Source organism: Dermacentor andersoni, chromosome 2, assembly GCF_023375885.2.
Source record: "Dermacentor andersoni chromosome 2, qqDerAnde1_hic_scaffold, whole genome shotgun sequence".
NCBI classification, from domain to species: domain Eukaryota; kingdom Metazoa; phylum Arthropoda; class Arachnida; order Ixodida; family Ixodidae; genus Dermacentor; species Dermacentor andersoni.
This window is the reverse complement of record NC_092815.1, coordinates 135,300,244-135,324,196: the sequence shown is the minus strand read 5'-3', so window position 1 is coordinate 135,324,196 and position 23,953 is coordinate 135,300,244. Positions and strand designations below refer to the sequence as shown.

Sequence of the window (23,953 nt, the reverse complement as noted above, 5' to 3'; positions counted from 1 at the left end):
GCTGAAATCGCACCGGACTGGGGAAGGTTTGTGTTTGCAATTGTCGCCAGACGACTGCCTGGCGACGTTTCAGCATGGGGTGAGGCGGGGGCAGCAACCGCCTGCCTAGCTGGTAGTGCTTGGTGATGTCATTATACCTGACCAAGTGTTCTCGCGTGTTTTGAACCAGGAGTTCCGAATTCGAAGAGGCAATCTCTGATTCTGCACGGCGGGTCAGTTCTCGCGCAGAGCGGTGTGCTACCTCGTTCAAGTTAGGGGGGCCCTCATCGGTGGGGGGTGGCGACGTGCGCTGGAAACCACATGATCGTGGTGCTATCGAAGTGCTGTCGACCAGCTTTTTTTTAGTATCTGGAGAGCTTCGGAGGAAATGCGCCCCCGCGCGTAGTTGCGAACTGCGGATTGTGAGTCGCTAAAAACTACGTCGCAGAGGGGGTCGGTAAGCGCAAGTGCAATCGCTACCTCTGCCGCTGTTTCGGGGTATTCCGTTGCGACACTACACGCGTGCATAAGCCGGGAGCTAACGTCTACGACTACCACCGTGAACCGGTGTTCTCGTGTGTATTCTGCGGCGTCTACAAAGCGCGTAGTCCTCTTTCCACCCAAGGAGCGCAGCAGTGCCTTGGCACGGGCCTGGCATCGGCCCTGATTAAATTTGGGGTGCATGTTTCGAGGGATAGGGGCGACAATCGGCGTGTCGCTGAGGTTGGGTGGAATGACCTGTTTCTGACCGTGTTGGACGTGGTAGTTGAGGCCGAGTTTCTGCAGGATGGTACCGGCCCATGGATGTCAGAGACATGCGTTCGAGTTGAGAGGCTCTTTGCGCATCCACTATTTCCTCAAGCGTGTTGTATACCCTGTTACGTTTCGCCTACAACGCGCGGTAATGCCGGCGCGGATGCAACGGACGCCGGGGCTTCGCTCAAAGCGGCAGACATTTGGCCCGTTCGACGCCGCCGCAACGCCTCCCCGCCAAGCGTGTCCAGGCGTGTTTCAGTGCCACGTGTCTTCGTATGTGCGTGTGTGTGTGTGTGCCCACGTTTGTCAAAGCGCGGCAGCCGGGGAGCGGAGCTCCCCAAGTGAGGAGCCAGCAGGTCTGTCCGTCGGCGGGTTGGCGATGCGTCACTACACTCGGCTCACCATGTCTCTCGGCTCGACCGTGCGCGCCGTCGTGGGCTCATGCTCCGCCGTCGCGTGGGCTCATCCCGTGACCTTCCTTCTGGCCCGCGACGCCGAGAGTATAAGAGCAGCTGCCCCCGGACGCCAGAGGAGAGGCTCCGATTTGTACTGTTGAGTTACGTGCTCTCCCGTCTCTCACTTCGGTCGACCTGACCGGCCGCTCTTTTGCTATGTTAGAATAAACAAGTTGTTCTGTTACCAGTCCTCTCTTGCTTTGCCGGGACCTTCGGATGCTTCCAGTGCCCCAGGCCGCCAGGCCAACGCTACCCTTGGGGCTTGCGACCCATTGGCAATAACGGGCGTCAGCACCGAGACCCCAACAACTGGTTGCCAGCGGTGAGATCGCGACAACGGAGGCCAGCAGCGAAGAGATGCGGTTGAATGTATGCTGAGCAGCACAACGACCATCCGGGAGCAGTGCAACGAGCCCTGTGTGATGACTGGTTGCCTGCAGCGGAACGACTGCGCGGAATTCTTGGCTGCGAGGTTTGGTGAGTGCGGGACTTTCTTCTTCTGAGTTTTGCCAGGCTTTTGTTAGTGTCAGAAACAGAGCTGGTAATTGTGGTTGTCGTTGCTGCCGGGTTAGTTTGCGGCAAGACAATAGTAGGCAGTAGAGAAAGCAGCATTCAGAGCAGCCATGGATTTGAAGTCGTTGCGCAAACCGAAATTGCTGGAGCTTGCAAGAGAGTTGGGTCTGGATGTCTCAGACAAACTCAGAAAACCAGAACTGCTAAGGGCTATTCTTGAGTTAGAAGCTGAGGATGACGAGCTGTCGGAATGCCTTGAGACCATTGAGGAGAGGGAGACGGCAAAAAGACAGGAGCGCGAACTTAAAGAGCAAAAAGAGAAACAGGAGCGCGAACTTAAAGAACAGAAAGAGAAAGATGAGCGTGAACGAAAAGAACAGAAAGAAAAAGAAGAGCGCGAACACGCTTTGGAAATGAAGCGTCTCGAGTTAGAGATGGAACGCGCTCGTAATGGAAGTCAGGCACACGGTGCAGGAGAACGAGTATTGTTCAAAATGACTGACCTGATGCGGCCGTTTAAGCTTGGAGAGGACATTGGTTTGTTCCTGGTTAACTTTGAGCGAACGTGCGAGAAGCAGGGGTTCTCTCGGGAAACGTGGCCACAGCGCTTGCTCACTTTGCTACCCGGCGAGGCGGCCGACGTAGTCGCTCGCTTGAATAGAGAGGAGGCAGAGGATTTCGACAAAGTGAAATCGAGTCTGTTAAAAAAGTACAGGCTGTCAGCGGAGGCGTTCCGTCGGAAGTTTCGGGAAAATGAGAAAGGCCAGAGTGAGTCATATACAGAGTTTGCCTACAGGCTTATGCCAAACATGCAGGAGTGGCTCAAAGAAGAGAAAGCGTTTGGTGACCACGAGAAAGTTCTGCAGTGTTTCGGGCTAGAACAGTTTTATAGTCGGTTACCTGAGAACGTGCGGTACTGGGTCTTGGATAGGCCAGACGTTAGTACGGTGGCTCGAGCCGCTGAGCTAGCCGAGGAGTTTGTGACGCGTCGGGCTCGTGGAGCTAAGGACGGTCAAAAGGGTGAATTTGGCTCCAAGTTTGAGAGGCCGAAGTTCACGCCCATGAGAAAGCGGTTCGAGACGAGGCGAGCGCGCGTGTGTTATACGTGCCAGAAGCCGGGTCACTTTTCGGCGCAGTGTCCGACCGAACGTGAGGAGACGGCGGCAGCCGAAGCCGAACGCAGAAAGCGGTTCGAGATGAGGCAAGTGCGCGTGTGTTATACGTGTCAGAAGCCGGGTCACTTTTCGGCGCAGTGTCCAGAAACAAAAACAAAAGTCGTGTTTTTGTCTTTATGCAGCACTGACGAGAACATGAAGCTTCTCGAGCCTTACATGCGAGACCTCCTCGTGAACGGGAAAGAGTGCCGAGTGCTTCGCGATTCCGCAGCTACAATGGATGTAGTTCACCCCTCTTACGTAGAACCCGATATGTTCACGGGCGAGTGCGCATGGATCAAGCAAGCAGTGGAAGCTCATAGCGTGTGTCTGCCGGTAGCAAAAGTGCTTATTGAAGGACCTTTCGGAGCACTTGAGACGGAGGCCGCAGTGTCATCTATGCTGCCCCCCCAGTACCCGTACTTATTTTCGAACAGGTCCGATCACCTCCTGCGCGAGAAGGGGCTTTTGTTTGGTGAGGCTAGCGTTCAGGCCTTAACCAGATCGAAGGTTCGGGAGCTCGCTGCAAAGGCGGTAGTTGCGGGACCGACGTTGTCAAACAATGAGAAAGGGTCAGAGGTGCAGCAAGCTGATATTCAGAGCACGCCCGAACTGAATAAAATTGCGCCTGTAGCGTTAAAGGCACCAGATACTGGAGAGGAAAATCCCGACACGGGAAAGTTAGAAGAGCTGTCTCCAGATTTGCTCATCGCGCCTACGTCAGACGGACTTAACAGGTTGCTAAAAGTCAGCCGGTCGGCTTTGATAGCCGAGCAAAAGAAGGATGGCAGCCTAGAAAACATACGCTGCATTGTCAAGGAAGGTATCGCCAAGAAAAATGCTCGCTTTGTGGAAAGAGGTGGGGTCCTGTACCGGAAGTATCTAGACCGCAGGGGAGTGGAGTTCGATCAGCTGATCGTGCCTCAATGCTATCGTCAGGATCTGTTGCGCTTGTCGCATGGGGGTTCGTGGTCCGGACACCTAGGAGTTAAGAAAACTAAGGACCGTCTCTTGCAAGAGTACTATTGGCCAGGGTGTTTTCGGGACGCAGACCACTTTGTGAAGACATGCGACACCTGTCAGCGGGTGGGCAAGCCAGGGGACAAATCGAGGGCGCCGTTGAAGTTGGTACCTATCATTACGGAGCCTTTTAGACGGCTCGTTATTGATACAGTGGGACCTCTGCCGGTAACAGCCACGGGGTACCGACACATTTTGACTGTGATCTGCCCAGCGACAAAGTTCCCTGAAGCAGTGCCGCTTAAAGAACTCAGCTCAGTTGAGATAGTCAATGCACTACTGTCCATATTTGCGCGAGTTGGTTTTCCTGCAGAAATCCAGTCAGATCAGGGCACAGTGTTTACTAGCGCTTTGACGACAGCCTTTCTCGAAAGGTGCGGGGTAAAGCTGTTACACAGCTCAGTGCACCACCCCCAGTCGAATTCCGTTGAGAAGCTCCACTCCGTCATGAAGCGCGTGTTGAGAGCATTGTGTTTTGAACATCAAACTGACTGGGAGCTGTGTCTGCCTGGAGTGATGTTTGCATTAAGGACCGCGCCGCATGCGGCTACGGGGTTTTCGCCAGCTGAGCTGGTGTACGGTCGCTCGCTGCGATCTCCGCTTTGCATGCTTCGAGAATCATGGGAAGGCAGGGGCGACGACCCAGTCGTGGTAGAGTACGTGCTTAAGCTCCTCGAACGTTTAAGAAGGGCACAGGAGTTGTCAGGTGAAGCAATGGCAGAGGCCCAGCAGAGGGCCAAGGTTTATTATGATCGGACAGCCAGGGCCCGTCGTTTTGAGGTGGGCGATGAGGTCATGATATTGCGCACATCGCTAAAGAACAAACTCGACGTGCAGTGGGAGGGCCCAGCACGGATTGTTCAAAAACTGTCGGACGTTAACTACGTGGTGAGTCTGCCAGGAAAGCGGAAAGCACAGCAAGTTTACCACTGTAATCTGCTCAAACCCTATAAGCAACGGGAAGCAGTGGTGTGCATGATGGTAAACGTTCCCGAAGAGCTTCCGGTCGAGCTTCCGGGACTAGGCTCAGTGACGAACAGGAAAGACACCGATCAAGTCATTAGTGACTTAATAAGTAAAGCATCGCTGTCGCCTGAGCAGAAAACCGAACTACACCAGCTCTTACAAGAGTTTCAAGGTCTGTTCTCTGAGAGGCCTGGTAGGACTTCTGTCCTTACTCATGACATAGAACTTACCTCCCCAGAGCCAGTACGATCCAAGGCGTACCGGGTGTCACCCCGCCAGAGCGATATTATGGAGGCTGAGGTAAAGAAAATGCTACAGCTCGGTGTTATTGAAGCGGGTGAGAGTGATTATACCTCCCCTTTGATTTTAGTTGAGGTACCGGGCAAGGAACCTCGTCCTTGCGTCGACTACCGCAGGCTTAATTCCATCACTAAGGATCAAATTTATCCGATCCCTAACATCGAGGAGCGCCTTGAGAGAGTGAGTAGCGCTCAGTTTATTTCCACCCTAGATCTTGTCAGGGGTTATTGGCAGGTTCCACTTACAGAAGAGGCTAGTAGGTATGCGGCGTTCATTTCACCAATGGGGACATTCCGTCCTAAAGTTTTGAGTTTTGGTTTGAAGAACGCGCCATACTACTTTTCAAGCCTCATGGATAAAGTGTTGCGGGGACAGCAAGAATTCGCTTTACCGTATCTAGACGACGTAGCGATATTCTCCGCATCCTGGCCTGAGCATATGGCGCACTTGCGGGCAGTGCTAACCCGCCTGCGCGATGCGGGCTTGACAGTCAAGGCTCCCAAGTGCCAGTTAGCACAGGCCGAGGTTGTCTACCTCGGACACGTGATTGGTCGGGGTCGTCGCCGCCCCTCTGAAATAAAGGTGGCCGCTGTGCGAGACTTCCCGCAACCGCGCACGAAGACCGATATTCGGTCGTTCTTAGGTGTCGCCGGCTACTATCAGAGGTACATCCCCAGGTACTCTGATATCGCGGCTTCCCTAACGGATGCTCTAAGAAAGACAGAGCCGCAAACAGTCGTCTGGGATGAGACAAAGGAAAGAGCTTTTAGCGCCCTAAAGAGCGCCCTAACAAGCCAGCCTGTGCTACGATCGCCCGACTACACAAAAGGGTTCGTTGTTCAGTGTGATGCTAGTGAGCGAGGCATGGGCGTTGTACTGTGCCAACGGGAAAATGGAGAAGTAGAACACCCCGTCCTGTATGCTAGTCGTAAGCTGACGAGTCGTGAGCAGGCGTATAGCGCCACCGAGAAAGAGTGTGCGTGTATCGTGTGGGCCGTTCAGAAATTGTCATGTTACCTAGCCGGCTCGAGGTTTATCATTGAAACGGATCACTGCCCTCTCCAATGGCTGCAGACCATCTCTCCCAAAAATGGCCGCCTCCTGCGCTGGAGCCTCGCTTTGCAACAATATTCCTTTGAGGTGCGTTACAAAAAGGGGAGTCTCAACGGTAACGCCGATGGCTTAAGTCGAAGCCCCTAACGTGGGAATCAGCCTCAAAATTGCTTGTTACTGATGTTTTTCTTCCTGAGGCAGGATTTTTTTTTAACTTATTGCTTTTGTGTAGTGTTTCAAAGTGATGATGTGCTTTCTAGTGCAATTTTCCGATTTGTGGACGCGTTCTGAGTGCTGCTAAACTACTGTAAGGAACTAGGCAGCAGTATAAAAGGGGAAAGAGCCTGGCAGGGCTTAGTGAGGGTTGTGCCGTGCTTGCTGACTGAGCGGTTGACTTTCGGCGTAGTTCTAACGCTTGCCGGAAACGAGAACAAAAATGTCAACTCTCCCGAAGTCACTTTGCAGTGTCCTGTGTGCACCTGAACGTGAGAACGAGGCCTTCTCTGTGCGCTGCGCTCAAGAAACGCCAAAGGACGCCCGACTTCGGTTATGAGCATCATCGAGCGACATCCCTCCGGACAGCGGATGCAGTCCCCTGACCATCGGGATCTCCTTCCCCCGGCGGGGCGGTCTGTTACGTTTCGCCTACAACGCGCGGTATAGCCGGCGCGGATGCAACGGACGCCGGGGCTTCGCTCAAAGCGGCAGACATTTGGCCCGTTCGACGCCGCCGCAACGCCTCCCCGCCAAGCGTGTCCAGGCGTGTTTCAGTGCCACGTGTCTTCGTATGTGCGTGTGTGTGTGTGTGCCCACGTTTGTCAAAGCGCGGCAGCCGGGGAGCGGAGCTCCCCAAGTGAGGAGCCAGCAGGTCTGTCCGTCGGCGGGTTGGCGATGCGTCACTACACTCGGCTCACCATGTCTCTCGGCTCGACCGTGCGCGCCGTCGTGGGCTCATGCTCCGCCGTCGCGTGGGCTCATCCCGTGACCTTCCTTCTGGCCCGCGACGCCGAGAGTATAAGAGCAGCTGCCCCCGGACGCCAGAGGAGAGGCTCCGATTTGTACTGTTGAGTTACGTGCTCTCCCGTCTCTCACTTCGGTCGACCTGACCGGCCGCTCTTTTGCTATGTTAGAATAAACAAGTTGTTCTGTTACCAGTCCTCTCTTGCTTTGCCGGGACCTTCGGATGCTTCCAGTGCCCCAGGCCGCCAGGCCAACGCTACCCTTGGGGCTTGCGACCCATTGGCAATAACGGGCGTCAGCACCGAGACCCCAACAACCCCCAGCTGTAGCAGACGAGCAGTGCTTGTGGACTCCGGTAGGCCAAGGGCGATCTTGTAAGTCTTGCGTATAAGGGTGTTGATTTTCTCCCTTTCGGTGACATTCCAGTTGTGGAAGGCAGCCACATAAGTGATGTGACTGATTGCGAAAGAGTGTATGAGGTGCATGACACTGTCCTTCTTCATGCCAATGTGCTTGTTTGTAATGCATTTGATTAGGCGGGCAGCCGCTGTAACCTTGCCTTCGATTTTGTGAATAGCTTCTATGTTTGACCCGTTGGCTGTTATATGCATGCCTAGGATGCGTATCTTCGGGACTCGGGGAATGCAGGAGCCGTCTTGCGTATAGAGGATTATGTCGTCACATTGGCGCGATTCGGCTGTAGGCTTCGGCCGGCGGTGCGGGTGGTAGACGAGCAGCTCCGATTTGAGTGGAGATAGTCGGAGACCTGTGTCTTGGAGGTAGGTTTCGACTGCAGAGACCGCTGCTTGTAAGGTGCATTCTATCTGACCGTCACTGCCCTTGTTGATCCACAGGGTGGTGTCATCTGCATACAAAACGGGATGGAGGCCATCGATCTCGTCGAGGTAGGCCGGGAGACCCAGCATCACGAGGTTGAAAAGGAGCGGGGATATGACCGACCCATGAGGAGTACCGGTGCTTCCTAGTACATGTTCGTCGGATGTCATGCTGCCAACCGCGAGGGTGACTCAGCGGCGCGACAGGAAGTCTCTGACGTAGTTGTAGCTTCGCTCACCCAAGTTGAGCTTGTTTATGCAGCTCAGTATTGCTGCATGTGATACATTGTCAAATGCCTTTTCCATATCTAGGCCGAGGATGGCCCGGTTGCCACTAGTTGGGTCATTGATAATCTAGTGGTAGAGCTGGAGCATGACGTCTTGAGTGGAGAGGTGTGACCGAAAGCCCACCATAGTGGGTGGGTAGGCTCCAGTGTCCTCGAGGTGGTGGTTGATGCGGGAGAGGAACGCGTGCTCCATCACCTTGCCAATGCAGGATGTGAGGGAAATGGGTTGGAAGTGATCGAGGCTGGACGGCTTGCCTGACGTCGGTATCAGGACTGCCTTAGAGCGTTTCCATGCCTCTGGGATGCGACCTGCTAGCCAGCATTCGTTAATGTATGCCGTAAAAGCGGTTATCGAGGACTCATCGAGGTTTCGTAGAGTCTTGTTCGTAACCTTGTCGGGATCAGGTGCTGATTTGCCATTAAAGTCGTGGAGAGCTGCGCGGATCTCTGACTCGTAAAATTCTTCATCGAGTGTCACATTTGTCTCTCCAGTGTAATCTCCGTGTTGAACATCGGGCCGTTAAGGGAAGTACTTGGCTAGCAGGCGTGTCACGAGCTGGTGATCACTCGTGGTAGCCTGTTCCTTGTGCAAAAGGCGTTGCAGGTTTGCTCGCTGAGCAGACTTGCTCTGCGTTTCCCCCAAGAGGTGACGAAGGAGACGCGACGTGCTGCCATTGTGGAGCTGCCCATCGACTGCGTTGCAGATGTCATACCACTGTTGGCGGCTTAAGGTCCGGCAATGTTCTTCCAGCTGGCGATTGATATGTGCGATCTTCTTACGAAGCTTTCGGTTGTGCCTTTGCTTCTTCCATCTTGCGTGCAGTGACACCTTGGCTTCCCAGAGGTGGGCTAGTCGGCTGTCGATCTTGTCAACCTGGACTTCGGGTGCGAGTGTCTGCGTCGCCTTGTTCATGTCGTCGTTGAGCGTCTCCATCCACGCCTCAATGTCATCGATGTTCTCCTCACCTCTCTGTTCAACTCGCTGCTTTCGGAATTTGTCCCAGTCCGTCCATTTGAATACCTTAGGAAAAGGGGGTGTACCCGCCTGAGGAATTCGTGTTTCTATGATCATGTGGTCACTACCGAGATCTTCAAAAGTATTCGACCACGTTGCTTGAGGGATGTTACGGACCGCTGTCAGGTCTGGTGTCGTGTCCCACGCCGTAGATGTGCCCGTGCGGGTCGGCATCGTGGGATCGGTAATAAGAGTTAATTCGGCATCATGCAGGTCCTGCCACAGGCGTCGACCTTTGGCGGTAGTGTAGCCATAGCCCCAGGCCTCGTTCGGGGCGTTAAAGTCTCCCCCCACCAGAAATGGTCTTGCGCCTGCCAAGGCAAGCGCCCCTCGGAACAGAGAGAGGAAACGAGCCCGTGAGTGAGCCGGATTACTATATACGTTGAGGACAAATACACTGTGGTTGCGTGTTCTATTGGGAAGGAGCTCTACAAGCATGTTTTCCGCATGTGTGCCGCTTAGGCTGTGTTCCTGCACTACTATCCCTTTCAGAATTAAAATTGCAAGTTCGCGATCAACGGGAATCGGCGAGGCATGCGCGGTATAACCTGGAAGCTTTGGTACGGTACCTACTGTTTCTTGTATCATTATGACATCGGGTTTGGGTTGCGCGTGTCAGACGTATTGTTGCAGCAGTGGTTGCTTCTTAGTGAAGCCCCGACAGTTCCACTGCCACACCACGAGCTCGTTAGTGGGGCAGGCCATCGTGGTGCTGTACTTGTGCGTTACCTGAGATAGGGCTAGGGTGAATGACTGTAGGGCCCATGGTGGGCATCATTTCCATGCCTGGGCGAAGGCCTATGTGAGTCTCGATTTTGTGTATATGGGTTTCAACCCTGTCTGTTCGAGCAGTGAGGTTATTGACTGCAACGCCGATGTTGCGGATCCCGGTTTGAATTTCAGAAAGCAGCTTCCTCACTTCTTCTTGTTCTTCCCACCAGTCATTTATTGTGACATGTGCTTTGCGCCAATCACTTACTGCTGATTCGAGGTTCTCGAGCTGTTGAGACTCGAAACTGGCCGCCGCACGTTTCTTTGTGGGCGGCGTCGCACTGTCGTTACCGTTCGTGACGGGAGTTGGGACTAAAGCAGGTTTAGGTATAGATGTCTGCGCCATCGACTGTTTAATCTCTCGAATTTCTTGGGTTAATTGTAGCACGACCATGCGCAACTGTGCGTTTTCGCGCTGCATTGCTTCTAATGCCACATCCCTAGGGTCCCTCCTAATACTGGGTTCTGAAGCAGTAGCTCCCTGAGTCTTGTGTCTCAGCGAGCCCTTAACTGCATCTGCCCAGCTCACCTTGTCAGGTAGGTCTGAATCTTGCTGGCCGGCTTGCTTCGGACGCCGAGAGCTCGAACGGCCACGGCTCGGTCCAGGGGTTTTGCTGTGCGCCCTGCTCCGAGACCTGCTCTGCCGGCAGGATGGAGGCCCCGCAGCCAAGCGAGACTGGGCCCGGCCTCGAGAGCAGGAGCGGGAGGCAGGTGGGAAATGTTCGTCGTAGTTCTGCTGCTGTAGCTCGAGCGCTGCCCTCTGTCGGTCCCCGCGTCGTTTCTTAACAAGATAGGGGGTCTTAATTTGAGCCTTGCAGGTCTTGTCTGCAGTGGGATGCGCTCCCCCACAAAGGTGACACCTTGGCGTGCATGTGTGATTGGGGTCTGGGTTCGAGGCTCCGCAGCCTCTACACACACGGTCTTGGGGGTTCGGGCAGACGTCCATGCGATGGCCGACGCGTCCGCACTGGTGGCACTCGTGCCATGCCAACAGCCATCAGTACTTCTGTATAATGGCAACCGAAATATCGGCCTCTGTTATGTGAACATTTTGTGAACAAACTTCACAGACATTTCAATTTGTCTGTGGTTCAAATAATAGTAGATAATTCTTTGCTGCGATTAAATAAACAGAGGGCCTGTTCACAGCGTCCCTACAAAATAAGGCTTGTGAATATTTAATGAACAGCGAAGACCTTGAGTAATCAGTCAATTTTTAGTAGATTTTGCCTAATTGCAGTGTTTTTTTTTTTTACTTCGACTGTAGTATTTCATAAATGTAAGGTTGGCAGGTCTGCAGTGGTTGTGCATTGTCTGTGCACAGGATGCAAGTGTGCCGGACCTGGGAAATGAGGAATGCTTCTCGGAAGAGGAGCTGCTAAAACACGGAGAATTCGTCGCCAAACATGCTTGCAGCTACGATGAGGCTCGAGATTCAGAATATGAACCCACCGCACTCAGGGCCCCATGTCTTCAGCGGCTCATCGACTTGTGCCGCATCAGGAGACTCAAGTAAGAGCTTTTGCACAACACGTGTTGTCCAGCTTGAGCTTGGCTACCTAGCCAATTGACTCATGATACCATGTGGCTGTGGTGTTCTGTGCAAGGGGGTGTGGCTTCAAATTATATAATTAATGCAAACACACTAGTGTAACGAGATTTCTGTGCTTATTAAAAAATTATGTGGAGACTCCAGTGGAGTTGTCTAAGTGTATGTAAGCATTGTGCCACTTGCTCATCTCCACGCATATGCTGCTACATATATTGTTAACTGTGATTGATGAAGCTGTAGATGGTTCATTAAATGTATGCTTTATTGGCCTTGTAATCTGTTTTGGCTCTTGATACAACTAGTATCCATCCTTATCAACCCTTATGGTTGTTATCACCTTATCAGATGCAATCCGACCCTTACCAACCTTTATCATTCGTTATCAACCTTATCGGAACCACTCTGAATCTTTGTCAACCCTTATTTATTTATTTTTATTTACAATACCCTCAAGGCTCAAAGGCATTACAGAGGGGAGTGGGAAAACAGGAAGCATAACAATGAAATACGGAAAATAAACAATGTACGTATTAGTAATTTCTGATTATACAGTACTATGTAATATCTTGCCTAGTGTTCGTAAGTACGACAGATAATGTAAACAAAATAGTAACTTGATAATTCCTGTTAGTACAATGTTAACCAGTGTCGTCCTTAGTTGTTTGCAAGCACGGCAAGTAAATGAAATAACATGTTAATAATTCCTAAGTATACAATGTTAGCTAATGCCTTACTAAAGAGTTTGTTGTCGACAACAGATACAATTTCACAGGGAAGGTGGTTCCACTGCCGTGATGATCTGGGAAAAAAAGATTGACTGAAAGTGTTAGTGTTGCCTGTTTGAAGTCCGACCTTATGGCGATGGTCGATGCGGCTCGACAGGTAATGAGGTTGAGAAATGAAGTTACTGTGAAGAGAGGAATGGTAATAAAATTTGTGAAACGGTGTCAAACGTGCTATTGTTCTGCGAGATGCAAGTGATGGAAGAGATAGATTGTCCTTCATAGATGTTACACTAGCGGTATGGTTATGATTTGAAAATATGAATTGGACTGAATTATTTTGAACAAGGTCAAGTGAAGAAATAAGGTTTTCATGGTACGGGTCCCACACAGCTGCAGCGTATTCTAATTTAGGATGCATTAATGACTGGTAAAGTAATAATTTTAAGGATGGTGATGCTTTGGAAAACTTGTGGCGTAAGTAACCGAGCATGCTATTAGCTTTGCTTCATATGTACTCAGTGTGAAGGTTCCAGGTTAGTTTTGCTGTTATATGAACTCCTAAGTATTTGTAGAAGTTAACGGGTTCTAAAGGAATTTTATTTAGATAGTAAGTAGGAAGAGTACTGGTGTTCCTCTGCACGCGCATAACTTTACATTTATTAAAGTTCCATTAGCCAAGTGTTACACCAATCAATCACATAGTCCAAGTCAGACTGAAGAGCATTAGTGTCGTCGTTAGTAATTATTTCACAATATATCATGCAATCGTCGGCAAACAAGTGAATGTGAGATGTCAGTGAAGAAGGTAGGTCATTCATATAAATCAGGAATAGTAGGGGCCCTAGTACTGATTCCTGAGGCACACCAGAATGAACATCAGTCAATGATGAATCATAATTATTTGCAGTAACAAATTGATAACGGTTAGTAAGAAAACACTCAATCCATATCAGCAGGTTACTGTCAAGGTTTAAGACTCGGCTTGAATAGCAGCAGTTTGTGGCAAACCTTGTCGAACGCTTTGCTAAAGTCTAAAAATACACAGTCGGCACAGGAAGCACGATATAAATACAATGTAATCTATGAGTGAAAGATATTAGTTGGGTTTCACATGAGAATGTTGTGCGAAAACCATGTTGAGCTGAGGTGAAAAATGAGTTCGAGTCAAGAAAGTTGACGAGTTTAGTGAATATCACATCTTCAAGAAGTTTGCAACAGGTGCTGGTAAGCGTAAATCGGGCAGTAATTCAGGGGTGAGCTTTTGTTACCAGATTTATGCACCGGAACCACCCTCCCCATTTTCCATTGAGCAGGCAGAGTAGAAGTGTTTACTGATTGTTGGAAAATTTTAGCAAGTATTACAGAACTGAATGTGTTAGTGCATTTCAAAAATTTACTATTAATAGTATCGTAACCGGGAGCTGAGTTTAAAGGCAAATCATCAATCAGCCTAGCAATGCTAGAGAAGTCAAGAGCTATGGGTTGCATAATGAGATAGTTGTAGTGTTCTGTGTGTGGTGGATCAATGTTCAATGAAGTGGAAAAATTATTTGCAAATGATTCATTGAGAATGTTTGCATAAGCTTCACTTGGAATAACTTCACCTGACCCATCTTTCAAGGTGGTAGAGCTATCAGAAGACGCGTTAAAGATGCGATTTGTCAAACAGTGAAGATTTACTCTAGCTATACTTTCAAATGCTCGCATCACGTCACTAGTGCCGCCATGTTGAATTCCGGCAGTGTCATTTCCTGCATCGTCTTTGGTGTGTTAGCATCGTGAAACCATCGTTCATTGTGCATGTAGGCCCATCTTCCGTGGTTGGCAGTTCGAGGGGACACTGCCGAAGCAGTCAACATGAAGCATGCTTATGACGAATGGACGTTTGATGTTTTCCACTTTCGCCTTGGCTGCGTTTATCTGTTCTTCAAGAGGTCTGAGAGTGACAAGCGTCAGAGCGACCTCAACTCTTGCTTCATTGCTAGCATTTTGCTGAGCCATGATGCAAATGCTCAATTCTGTCACGCGATCACAATTGTGCTAATGACACATTGAATAACATGCGTTAAGCCTGCACGCACAAAAGAAGGGGCAACAAAGACATGAAAAACAACAACAGAAACGTGGCCAGCACCAGAATAAATGGAATGCACAGCTGTTCTTGTACACTGTAGCATAGCAAAACACCGACTGTACATAGTTGCTGGACCAATTTAAATTGCTGCTAAGAGTGCGAAAACGCGAATGAAAGAAACTGATATGCGCATTATAAGCCATCAACAAGGAAAAAAATGTTTTTTGGTTCTACAGTAGCTAAATGCAATCCGAATACGCAGCTTTTTAAAAATTTTTTCTCCCTTGCTGCTTTAACAACCAGTGCTTTTTTCTTGTGGCATTTGTCTGAGGAACCACCTAAGGAAGTCAGTGCAGTGCCGTGTGTCATCAGTGCAACTCCTTTCCGCAAAGAGTCCTTCAGAGTAACAAAGGAGGTTTATACAAAAGGCTTTAATTTTGCCCATGTGTCAGGGGTATCAGACTCAATCTGATCCGTTCAACCCTTATTGGTATGGGTGTGCAAATATCAAATATCACTGAATTGAATAGCGAATGTTTGAATGATTTGACTCACGAGTCGAATATATACTATTTGATTTTTTTGATATTCGTTGTAGAGACCTGTGCAGTACTACATGTCGCACGTACCACTGAGCCCCTCATGCTCGATGCCAGCCAAGCGAGCATTTCACTTCGTTTTCGGTGCAAAAGGAAAGCCAAGTGTGCTGCGGATGGGCCGCCCTAGCTGACGCAGTAGCGGACTTTAGCACAGTGGGCATTCCCTGACGTCAGGCCAATGTGGTGATCGCAAACACAGCGCCCAAATGGCGCATTTCAGAGAATGGCACCGCGGTGCCCAGGACCGCCTCTGTCTATACAAGGTTCGTCCGGATCGACGGAACCCATCGAAATGATAAACGCGACACAGAAAGAAGGAACGGCAACAAAAGCAGCACGTCTTTTGTAACGTGCGAAGATCTGGCCGACGCCGATAGGCATGCAGATTGTGTTGATCATGACAACGTTTCACACTTTGCTTCAACAACTGTCAATCTAGCCCGCACACGTGACTTCAGGACCGATACATAATGTGCCACCCATATAAACATACTAGCGGCAAGTATTCCACGAAGACTTGCAGCCTATTACCACATCAGGCAACGGCGAATTTTCATCACGGCCATGCTGCCTTGGGCATTCGGCCTAATCAGTGCTTCTGCATTGGGCGTCATCGACTATAACGTTATGGTTTGGTGCCTAATGGACGCAAATCTGTTAGCCGCAACTGCACGACACTCGGAAAGCTGACAAACCTCCTCGCAAACGAAAGCAAGTGCTCGAGATGACAACAAAGTTGTTCACGGCCACCATCTTTGTGACTCATGTAACGGCGGTCTATCGTTACTGAAGCCGTGTGCATACACACATTGTTGTTATAACTTTTTTTTTGTAGCTTCAAGCGACTAGTCACAAGACTATATATGTAGCTTTGGATTTGTGGGGCGGACACAGAAGTGTTATGACTTGGTTACATACGACAAGGGGGAAGGGGGGAGAGAGCATCTTTCAAACTTGCTGCGACCCTGCAGATTTTAGAATCTTTGACAGGTGGCAGATCACGGCGAACCTGACCATGAAATGGTGCATATGGCACCTGCTCTTTACTGTTGGCGCCGGCTATTAGTGTCATGTGATGCGTGGTTCTAAATTTCGTCTGTCTCGCAAATTGAACCTAACCCACCTGCCATAAAGTTGAGATAGCCCATCTGCATTTTGGAGTAAAGCTGGAAAGCAATACTATCTACACAATAAATAAACTATTACCGCAAAACACAGGTCCACTATTAAACTGAGAACCTCTTAAGTATTCTACACAACAGAACGTCACTAATTCATTAGTTTAAGAGGAAACGAAGCACTTTATTCAACAGAATTTTCATAGATGAAAAAAAATTTTTTCCAGACCTTCATATACTAAAACTGAGCTGCACATCTGCACACCATACTGCACATCTTGATTTCCATGTACTTCTGTTACTGATAACTTGCTACGTTCTTACTATGCAATGCTAGGAGACTCCCAAGCATTTGCAGTACCGTATTTTCTTGCCCAAATTAATAAGCATTACGTTTTCAAAAATTTTCTCATATTTGAGTTCATATTCGGCTTTAATTTGTTGATTCGATTCGAAATGTACTACTCAGTATTTGCACACATCTACGTCGGTTGCTATTAATATTATCAGAATTGATCTGGCACTTATCAACCCTATCTCCCCTTACCAACCTTAACCCAAGCAATATTGGCCGAGGACCAACTATCGGGTGGTGCTCGGTGGAACACTGGGAGCCAATCATGTCGGCATTAAGAGCTTAATTGGACCTTAAAAAGGGCGACCTATGTTGCTGACCCTGTCGACGCTGGCTCAGCCACGGATGCTGGCATGGGTGCGTAGGGCTGCATAATGCTGAGCACAAAGGTTTTGCTTGGCCAGTGACGTCGGCTCCATGCTGGCCAACGCTGCTGGCCAACCATATGGGATGCCACAGTCGACGCCAACTTCTCGTGCGCCCTAGAGCGGGGGTGAGGGGGTGGGGGGGGGAGGTAGTGAAAGAATAGAGACTGTGGTCAGGCAACATTCACTGGGAAGGAAATTCATGAGACGGGCGTGTAGATGGTGGCTGTTCGGGGAAACATTTGGCGGTAAGGATCGTTCAGTGGCTGCTTAATTGGTGCAGCTTTGCACGGTTTCTATGGTGCTGTGCTTCTTGTTCGCGCAAAACGGACATTTCCAGACTGCGGATTTGGAACTCCTACAGGCCTCCACATTTACACGTAAGTCACACATATTATTTCCGCTATTAGAGCCTGTCTTTTGTAACATTATTTTGGAAGGAGAGTACGTAAGGCTGCATTTCTTTGTTTCGAGAGCCCATCTAGACTTTTCGACCTGTCGAAATCGACACGTTAATAGCGCAGCCTAAATTTGATGCCTTGTGGTCTTTGTAGCTGCACTTAATGTGCAGGAGCTTGCATGCCAAAGCTTGTCGTGCAAGCGAATTAAGAGACCGTGGCTGCATCATGATATGCATGGCACACGGACGTGTGCATGCAGTGCCCGTAGCATACTATACAGGGTGGCCCAGCTAACTTTAGCCAGAGTTTTAAAAAATGCTAATGCACTCTGAGACGACGCAACCAAATGCATTTTGCTGACTCTTGTATGGAATAAGTCATGCTATTTTTTGTATTCTCCTTAATTGCATAATTAGTCAAGATTAATCAAGCAACTTTGGAAGCAATGAAGTTAGGCAAAAAATTCCAATGATAAAGTGTTGGAGCGCTTAGCAAAACATCCAATTAAAATGTTTCTAACTTTCTATCTATTAGGCATTAGTGTTTTTCCGCTTAATGCAGATGCCCGCAAATTACAAAAAATACCACGTGACATGTCCGCTTACGCGCCATGATTACAGCGCTGCCAAATGCTCCGCATACAAACGAACATAGCATTTTTGTGCTGCGCTGCACTTGCTTATCGCTGTCATCAACCGCCGCAAGGGAAGCGTATTAGTCGCACAAATCGCACAGCCAATGCCTTCGCCACTGCCCTGTCGCCTTTTAAGCAGGAGCGCACCCTGCTAGATGCAATGTTCATTTGTACAAGAAATGTTTGAGAGCACTGCAATCACGACACGCAAGTGGGTGTGTGACGTATTTTTTAAAATTTTGCGGGAATCTGCAATAAGTGGAAAAACACTAATACCTAATAGATAGAAAGTTACAAACATTTTAATTGGACATTTTGAAAAGCGCTCTACAACTTTCTAATTGGAATTTTTTTTGCCTAACTTTGTTGCTTCAAAAGTTGGTTAATCAATCTTGATTAATTATGCAGTTAAGCAGAATACAAAAAATAGTGTGACTTACTACATACAATAGTCAACTACATGTATTTGGTCAAGTCGTCTTAGAGTGCATCGGCATATTTTTAAGCTGTGGCTAAAGTTAGCTGGGACACCCTGTATATGCCATGCGCACGAAACGTTGTGGTCGTGGTGACCTGCGTAAGATCATTTGAAGAAAGGCGCATTTCGACCCACTGGTGTAAAATTTTTGCAACGTTTATTTTGAGGTTAAATAACATGAGATTGCCTTTGCATGTAGGATGCGTATTTAATGTTTGTCATGAAAAATCATGTATTTGTCAGAACCTGTTCATAAGTACAATGCTTAGAGTTTCAAATTGAGAGTCCACGAAGCATCTGGTCGAATATTCAGCACCCAAGCAATAGTTATACATGTTCCATTTCTGAAACTTACATAGTACATGTCTGTATTTCAGATACCGCAGCGGAACCATAGCAGAATCAGTCAATTGTGACGTGGCTGCACAGGTCTCTAGTGAATGGACTTATGCAATTCAAGGAAGCACATTTTCAAGTACATTGATTGGTTCACATTTTATGTTTGGCACAACCACTAACTTACTATTACAGTATTTCACAGCGATGTATTCTAATTTATGTTGTGTTTGTATCTAAATAGTTCAATAAAATTTGACAAAAAATGAACTGCGGCGATAATTTGTCTACAAAGTGCTCGCCTTCTCTAGCCCACTTTAAGACACAAATATATGCATTAATTAAGTAGCAAATTGTACAGGGTGTCTTTTCTTATGCCAAACATATTTTTTTTTCATTCCTGTTGTTGCAGATACTAGCATTCCGCTTCTTCGTTTGGGTTACATTTTACAGGGGGACATTGCTTTCTAAATGAGTTGTACGGCAAAAGTTACTAATTGACACAATTTTACCAATTATCTTTTTAATTAATAACTTTGTGCACATGTTGCAATGGTGGAAATTAGTCCGTTAACATGCAGGGCCTGTTCAGTTGGAACCAGCCAGTTTCAAGGTATATGTCAAAGTATACAGCAAAATGCCTTGGTGTCATAGCTATTTTCTTGCTACACTATGAATATATGCAATAAGCGAGAGAAGTAATCAGGACTCCAACTCATTTTGCTGACTCACTTCGTATATATCGAAATTGATGCTAGTTACGAAATTGCTTCTGATTAAATAGGTCCTGCACGTTGATGGCCTCTAATTCCACCATTACAACATGTGCCCTAAAGTGATTAATTAAAAATGTAGTTAGCACGATTTTTTTCAATTAAATGCTTCTACACTTGAGACTTATCCAGAATGTAATGTTGACCTCTAGGGTAACCCTGTTGAAGAAGCGGAACACACTGGTATTTGCGACATAAAGCCTTAGAAAATTAAATAAGAAAAAAGCACCCAGTATATAAAGAAAAAGAAAACCTAAAGATGAAAACTGGAAAAGAATGCTGGCCGCAGACAAGCCATGCTGTTGCCGTCGTGGAGAAGTCGCTGGCTCGTGTGTTAGCCGAACGCGGTCACGATGATTTAACCGGTGGTCGTGACGCTGGCCCGGTGTCGTCTGCCAAACGCCTGCTGGTTGCTTGGGTTATTGGACATGATCCAACCCTTATCGATCCTTATCGACCTTATGAGAATTGCTCCGACCATTATAAGCCCTTATTGCTCTTTAGCATCTTGTCCATCCGTGTCAAACCAATACCAACTGCGATCACACTGATATACCGTATTTGCATAATTCTACCGCACCACTGATTGTAACGCACAGTTATATTACCACCCAAATATAAAAAAAATAACTTGGTGCCACTTCTAATGCACACATCAAGTAATGAAACCTGAGTCGATGTGTACCATGTTGAAACAATATTATGGTATATACAAAGGCACACAGACATGCTCACAGCTGAATCTTAGTGGCTAGTCGCTACTGGAGCCCAAGAACACCTCCTTTTCTCTGTCTGCCTACCACAGAAAGTCATCTTCAGTTCCATATAATGCTTTAGAAATGCCACACTTCTGGAAGCTCGCGCAACTGACCCACCTTGCGAGGTGTCTGAGCGTCACTTTCTTCAGACGACTCATTCAACGGCAGTATGGCTAGCTACCTTGCATTGAGCTATTTTTTGAGTAAGAATTGGTTTCGTTTTTTATTTTAAGCAGAATTAGGATTGTAACCCGCATGCGAATTTGAATGCACCTTTTATTAAAAAAAAAGGTGCATGTTCGAATCACGCAGATACGCTAACCCCTCATCACTCCTTATCATCCTTATCAACTCATGGACTGCTTATCTGTCTTTGTTGCGCAACAACACAAACAACACAGTACAGCACGTTTATATGGTTCCGATATATTCATGTTCTGCTAATGTGAGGATTTAGCCCTGTGGGTAAGACACTTGGATTCTGAGCACGGGGTCATAGGTTTGAAACTCATCACCGGCAACATTATTCTTTTCTTCAAATTTTTCCTTTCAAGCTTTTTCTGTTTTTCTTTATGGAGCACGTTGTGTTATGTGTTACAGACAGACTGACGGACAGATTTCCTTGGTGAGTTGCCTAAGAATGCTTATGCAAAAGAACCTTGAAGCAGTTTTGACAGGTGTGTACAAGTGCATCGAGTTGATATGTTGTAGGTCCTTGTGATCATCAAGGGCCAAATTTAAGTGCTCTGCATCAAGCATATAATTTATCAATGGGTTTTATTCTTTCTAAACTTTGGTTAAGCTCCTCACTTTTTGTATCTTATTTACCTCTCTCTTTGCAGCAACCAATGAAAGCTTCGCCAAACTTATTCCCACAAGGTGTGGGATGTGCATATTTTTTAAATAGTTTTTGTTTATATAGTAGCTTCTGTACCCATAAAAATAAAAGCGAAGTGCTATAAATGTACACATCTCTTCAAACCGATGACGCATTTCCACCTGAGAACACGGATAGTCTGCTGCAGCTGCTTTGCATGCGATGTTGCCAAATTTTTTTGAGTGTGTTGTTACACTGACACAAACAAGTCACCAAATTTTTACTAAATTCTGCTGCAAGGTTGCTAAACTTGTCACTAAAACTGTCGAGTGACTTTTAAATGTTGTAGGCTGTTTGTGGTCGGCGTTATATTGCGGTGGGTGTTATCGGAGTACACAATTTGTGGTGTTCTCTATCTAGCACAAAACCTCTTAAAAGGAATTAGAAAAGCACCCGCCTTACGACCTGGTACGTGCTCAACATTAATGGCTCTCACAACTGCACTCTCAGCTATGCTCTCACAATAAAGAAATACGAGAAATACAGGTTTGGGACAGTGACCTGCATGTTCACAAATTTACCTTGGCACTAACCTATTCGCCCGCCGTAGTAGTTCAGCGGCAATGGCATCCTGCCGCTGAGCACCAGGACGCAGATTGGATTCTCAGCCACAGTGGCCTCGTATCGATGGGACTCTAATGTAAAAATTCCCATGTACTTAGATTTGGGTGGGCATTAAAATATTTCGGGTGATCAAAATTAATCCGGAGTCCCCACTACAGTCTGCCTCATAATCAGATTGTGGTTTTGTCATGTAAAACTCGAGAATTTAATTACATTTTTAAGGTTCGTTTCCTTCAATTTGATGATTTTATCCCCAGGAGATAGAAAATAGTCAGAGGAAGCAAAACTTCACAGTGAGGTGGAGAGTTAATGTGCTGCAGAAACACCGAAAGGCTTATTGCTTTGGAAGTAAGCTCATAGGAAAGGGCTGCAAATTTTGCAAGTCACTTGTTTGAGCAGCTTTGCTAGCAGATTTAAGGTGTAGAAGTTTAACAACATCTGTACAGTTTTTGAAATCTTCCTCTTGTTTCAGTGTCAGTAAGGACACCCCTCTGAGGCGTTTCTCTCGGCCCACTGACACCCTGGCCACTTGCACGCCACTAGTACAAGACGTGTTCCGTGAGGCATTTACATCCCAGATGTCCGATGTCGGAGAAAGCAGTTTTGACGAGACCAGAAGACAAGGTCGACGCATCTGCCCTTCATGCAGGGGTTGGCTGCAGACAGTATGTATACCTGTCCTCTGACATCTGCATACCTGCCGATTCTCCCAAACTGTAGTATACAAGTTCAGGCTCATTCTGCGGTTTTGCTTAGGTTTAGTCAAGTTTTGTGAAAAAATTAATTCTGTTTGCCAAAAAAGGTTTGCCCATCCAATCAATCCCATGGAAGTCTGCTGATGATGGAAGGACACCAGTGGGGCAACTGCTTCCAGCGAGCTTGTTCAAACAAGTTCCTGAAGCAGGCAAAATCATCAACAACAAAGTCACTGAAAAGGTCACTGTGATATAAAAACACTGTGTTGCTTCTCAAAATGTCCTGCTGCTAATGAGCTGTGTGAAGAACTAGTCATTGTTAATAAAGTGCTATGTAACCCACGTAGGTGCGTGCTGTGCTGGAGGCAGTGTTAAAAAATATGTATGGACTGTAGCGTGCTACTTCTCCTCTTCCATTTTAGTGTGCACAGGTAATGCTCGCAGGTTGACAGGTATACATCTGTCAACATCCTTGTAATATGACATTCGTTGCTTTGATTCGTTGCTAAATGCTTAACTATCGACATTTAAATGCCTTATTGTGTTTTTTCTGACTGCGCATTGTTTGCAGGGCACTTCAGCCTGGAAGAAGACATTAGCTTGGTGCGGCAACCCTGAAGATACAGGAACAGTTCTTGTTTACTCTGCAGTCATGATTGGAGATGAAAAGGTAACCACTGCATTCACAGGGAAATCTTGCACAGTCTAGGTTATACTTGTGGGACAACAATGGAATAATTACAACATAACCTCATTGATACATGCTTTTCGTGGGACTACAGAAAAAATATTCACACACCATGAGTTCTGCTTAGCCAGCTAGTACATAAGCAGGTCGTGATTAGGCTGGCTGCGAAATAGCAGCAATGCCAAAAGATGCCATTCCACATTTCAGTTTTACTTGCAATTTCATGGCCTCACTGCACCACTTTTTATTAATTCAGTGTGGGAGGCCCACCTGTATCAGCCGTTGCCATTAAAGAAAAGCGAGTGGCAGGATAGACATGTTGCTGTGTTGTCAGATGTGGATGTTTGCATGTACACATGCATAGTGCACACTTCGAAACCTAGCAACCAGGAGGCATTGCGTGAATAGTAGAGTATATGAAATTGACTTCTGACACAGAGCATGTGCCATTTTCTCACTTGGCTACCTCGCCGGGCAAGTGTTAGCAGCAAGAAAATTGTCACTTATTTTACCAGTTACCTAAAATGTGCTAAAAGCTCACTGATGCGGTTTAGGCAACATGGTGCAATTGCGAAATTGAAGCCGAGAATTAGTGAAGTGATCTGTGCCTTCCCTAAACCTGATGACTAGCACCACTTTTAATATAACTGTCCTCAAAATTTGCTGAAAAGCGTGTCAGATTTTAATCAGGATCTTGCATAACAGTTCCAGGGATGCTTTTTGTAAACTGTTAACTGGAATGCCAATGCACTTCATAACACGTTTTAAGGACAGATGTCTCAAAAGTGGTGCTAGTTCGGGATTTGCAATTTGTTCCAATTGCAACATATGTCTTAAGTGGACTACGTATTAAACTAGAATTAGCACATTGTAGTTAATTAATTAGTCACATTATT

At 47.5% G+C, this 23,953-nt stretch overlaps 1 protein-coding gene across 1 annotated transcript in view; it reads left to right on the top strand.

Moving 5' to 3' along the window:
- The window catches only part of LOC126540678 (DNA (cytosine-5)-methyltransferase PliMCI-like), a 194,573-nt gene that overhangs the window by 64,999 nt on the left and 105,621 nt on the right, over positions 1 to 23,953 (top strand). The window contains exons 12-14 of the mRNA XM_055076227.1: positions 11,390 to 11,577; positions 22,147 to 22,339; positions 22,941 to 23,039. Coding sequence (XP_054932202.1) covers positions 11,390 to 11,577; positions 22,147 to 22,339; positions 22,941 to 23,039 — 480 coding nt within the window. The remainder of the gene's footprint in view (positions 1 to 11,389; positions 11,578 to 22,146; positions 22,340 to 22,940; positions 23,040 to 23,953) is intronic.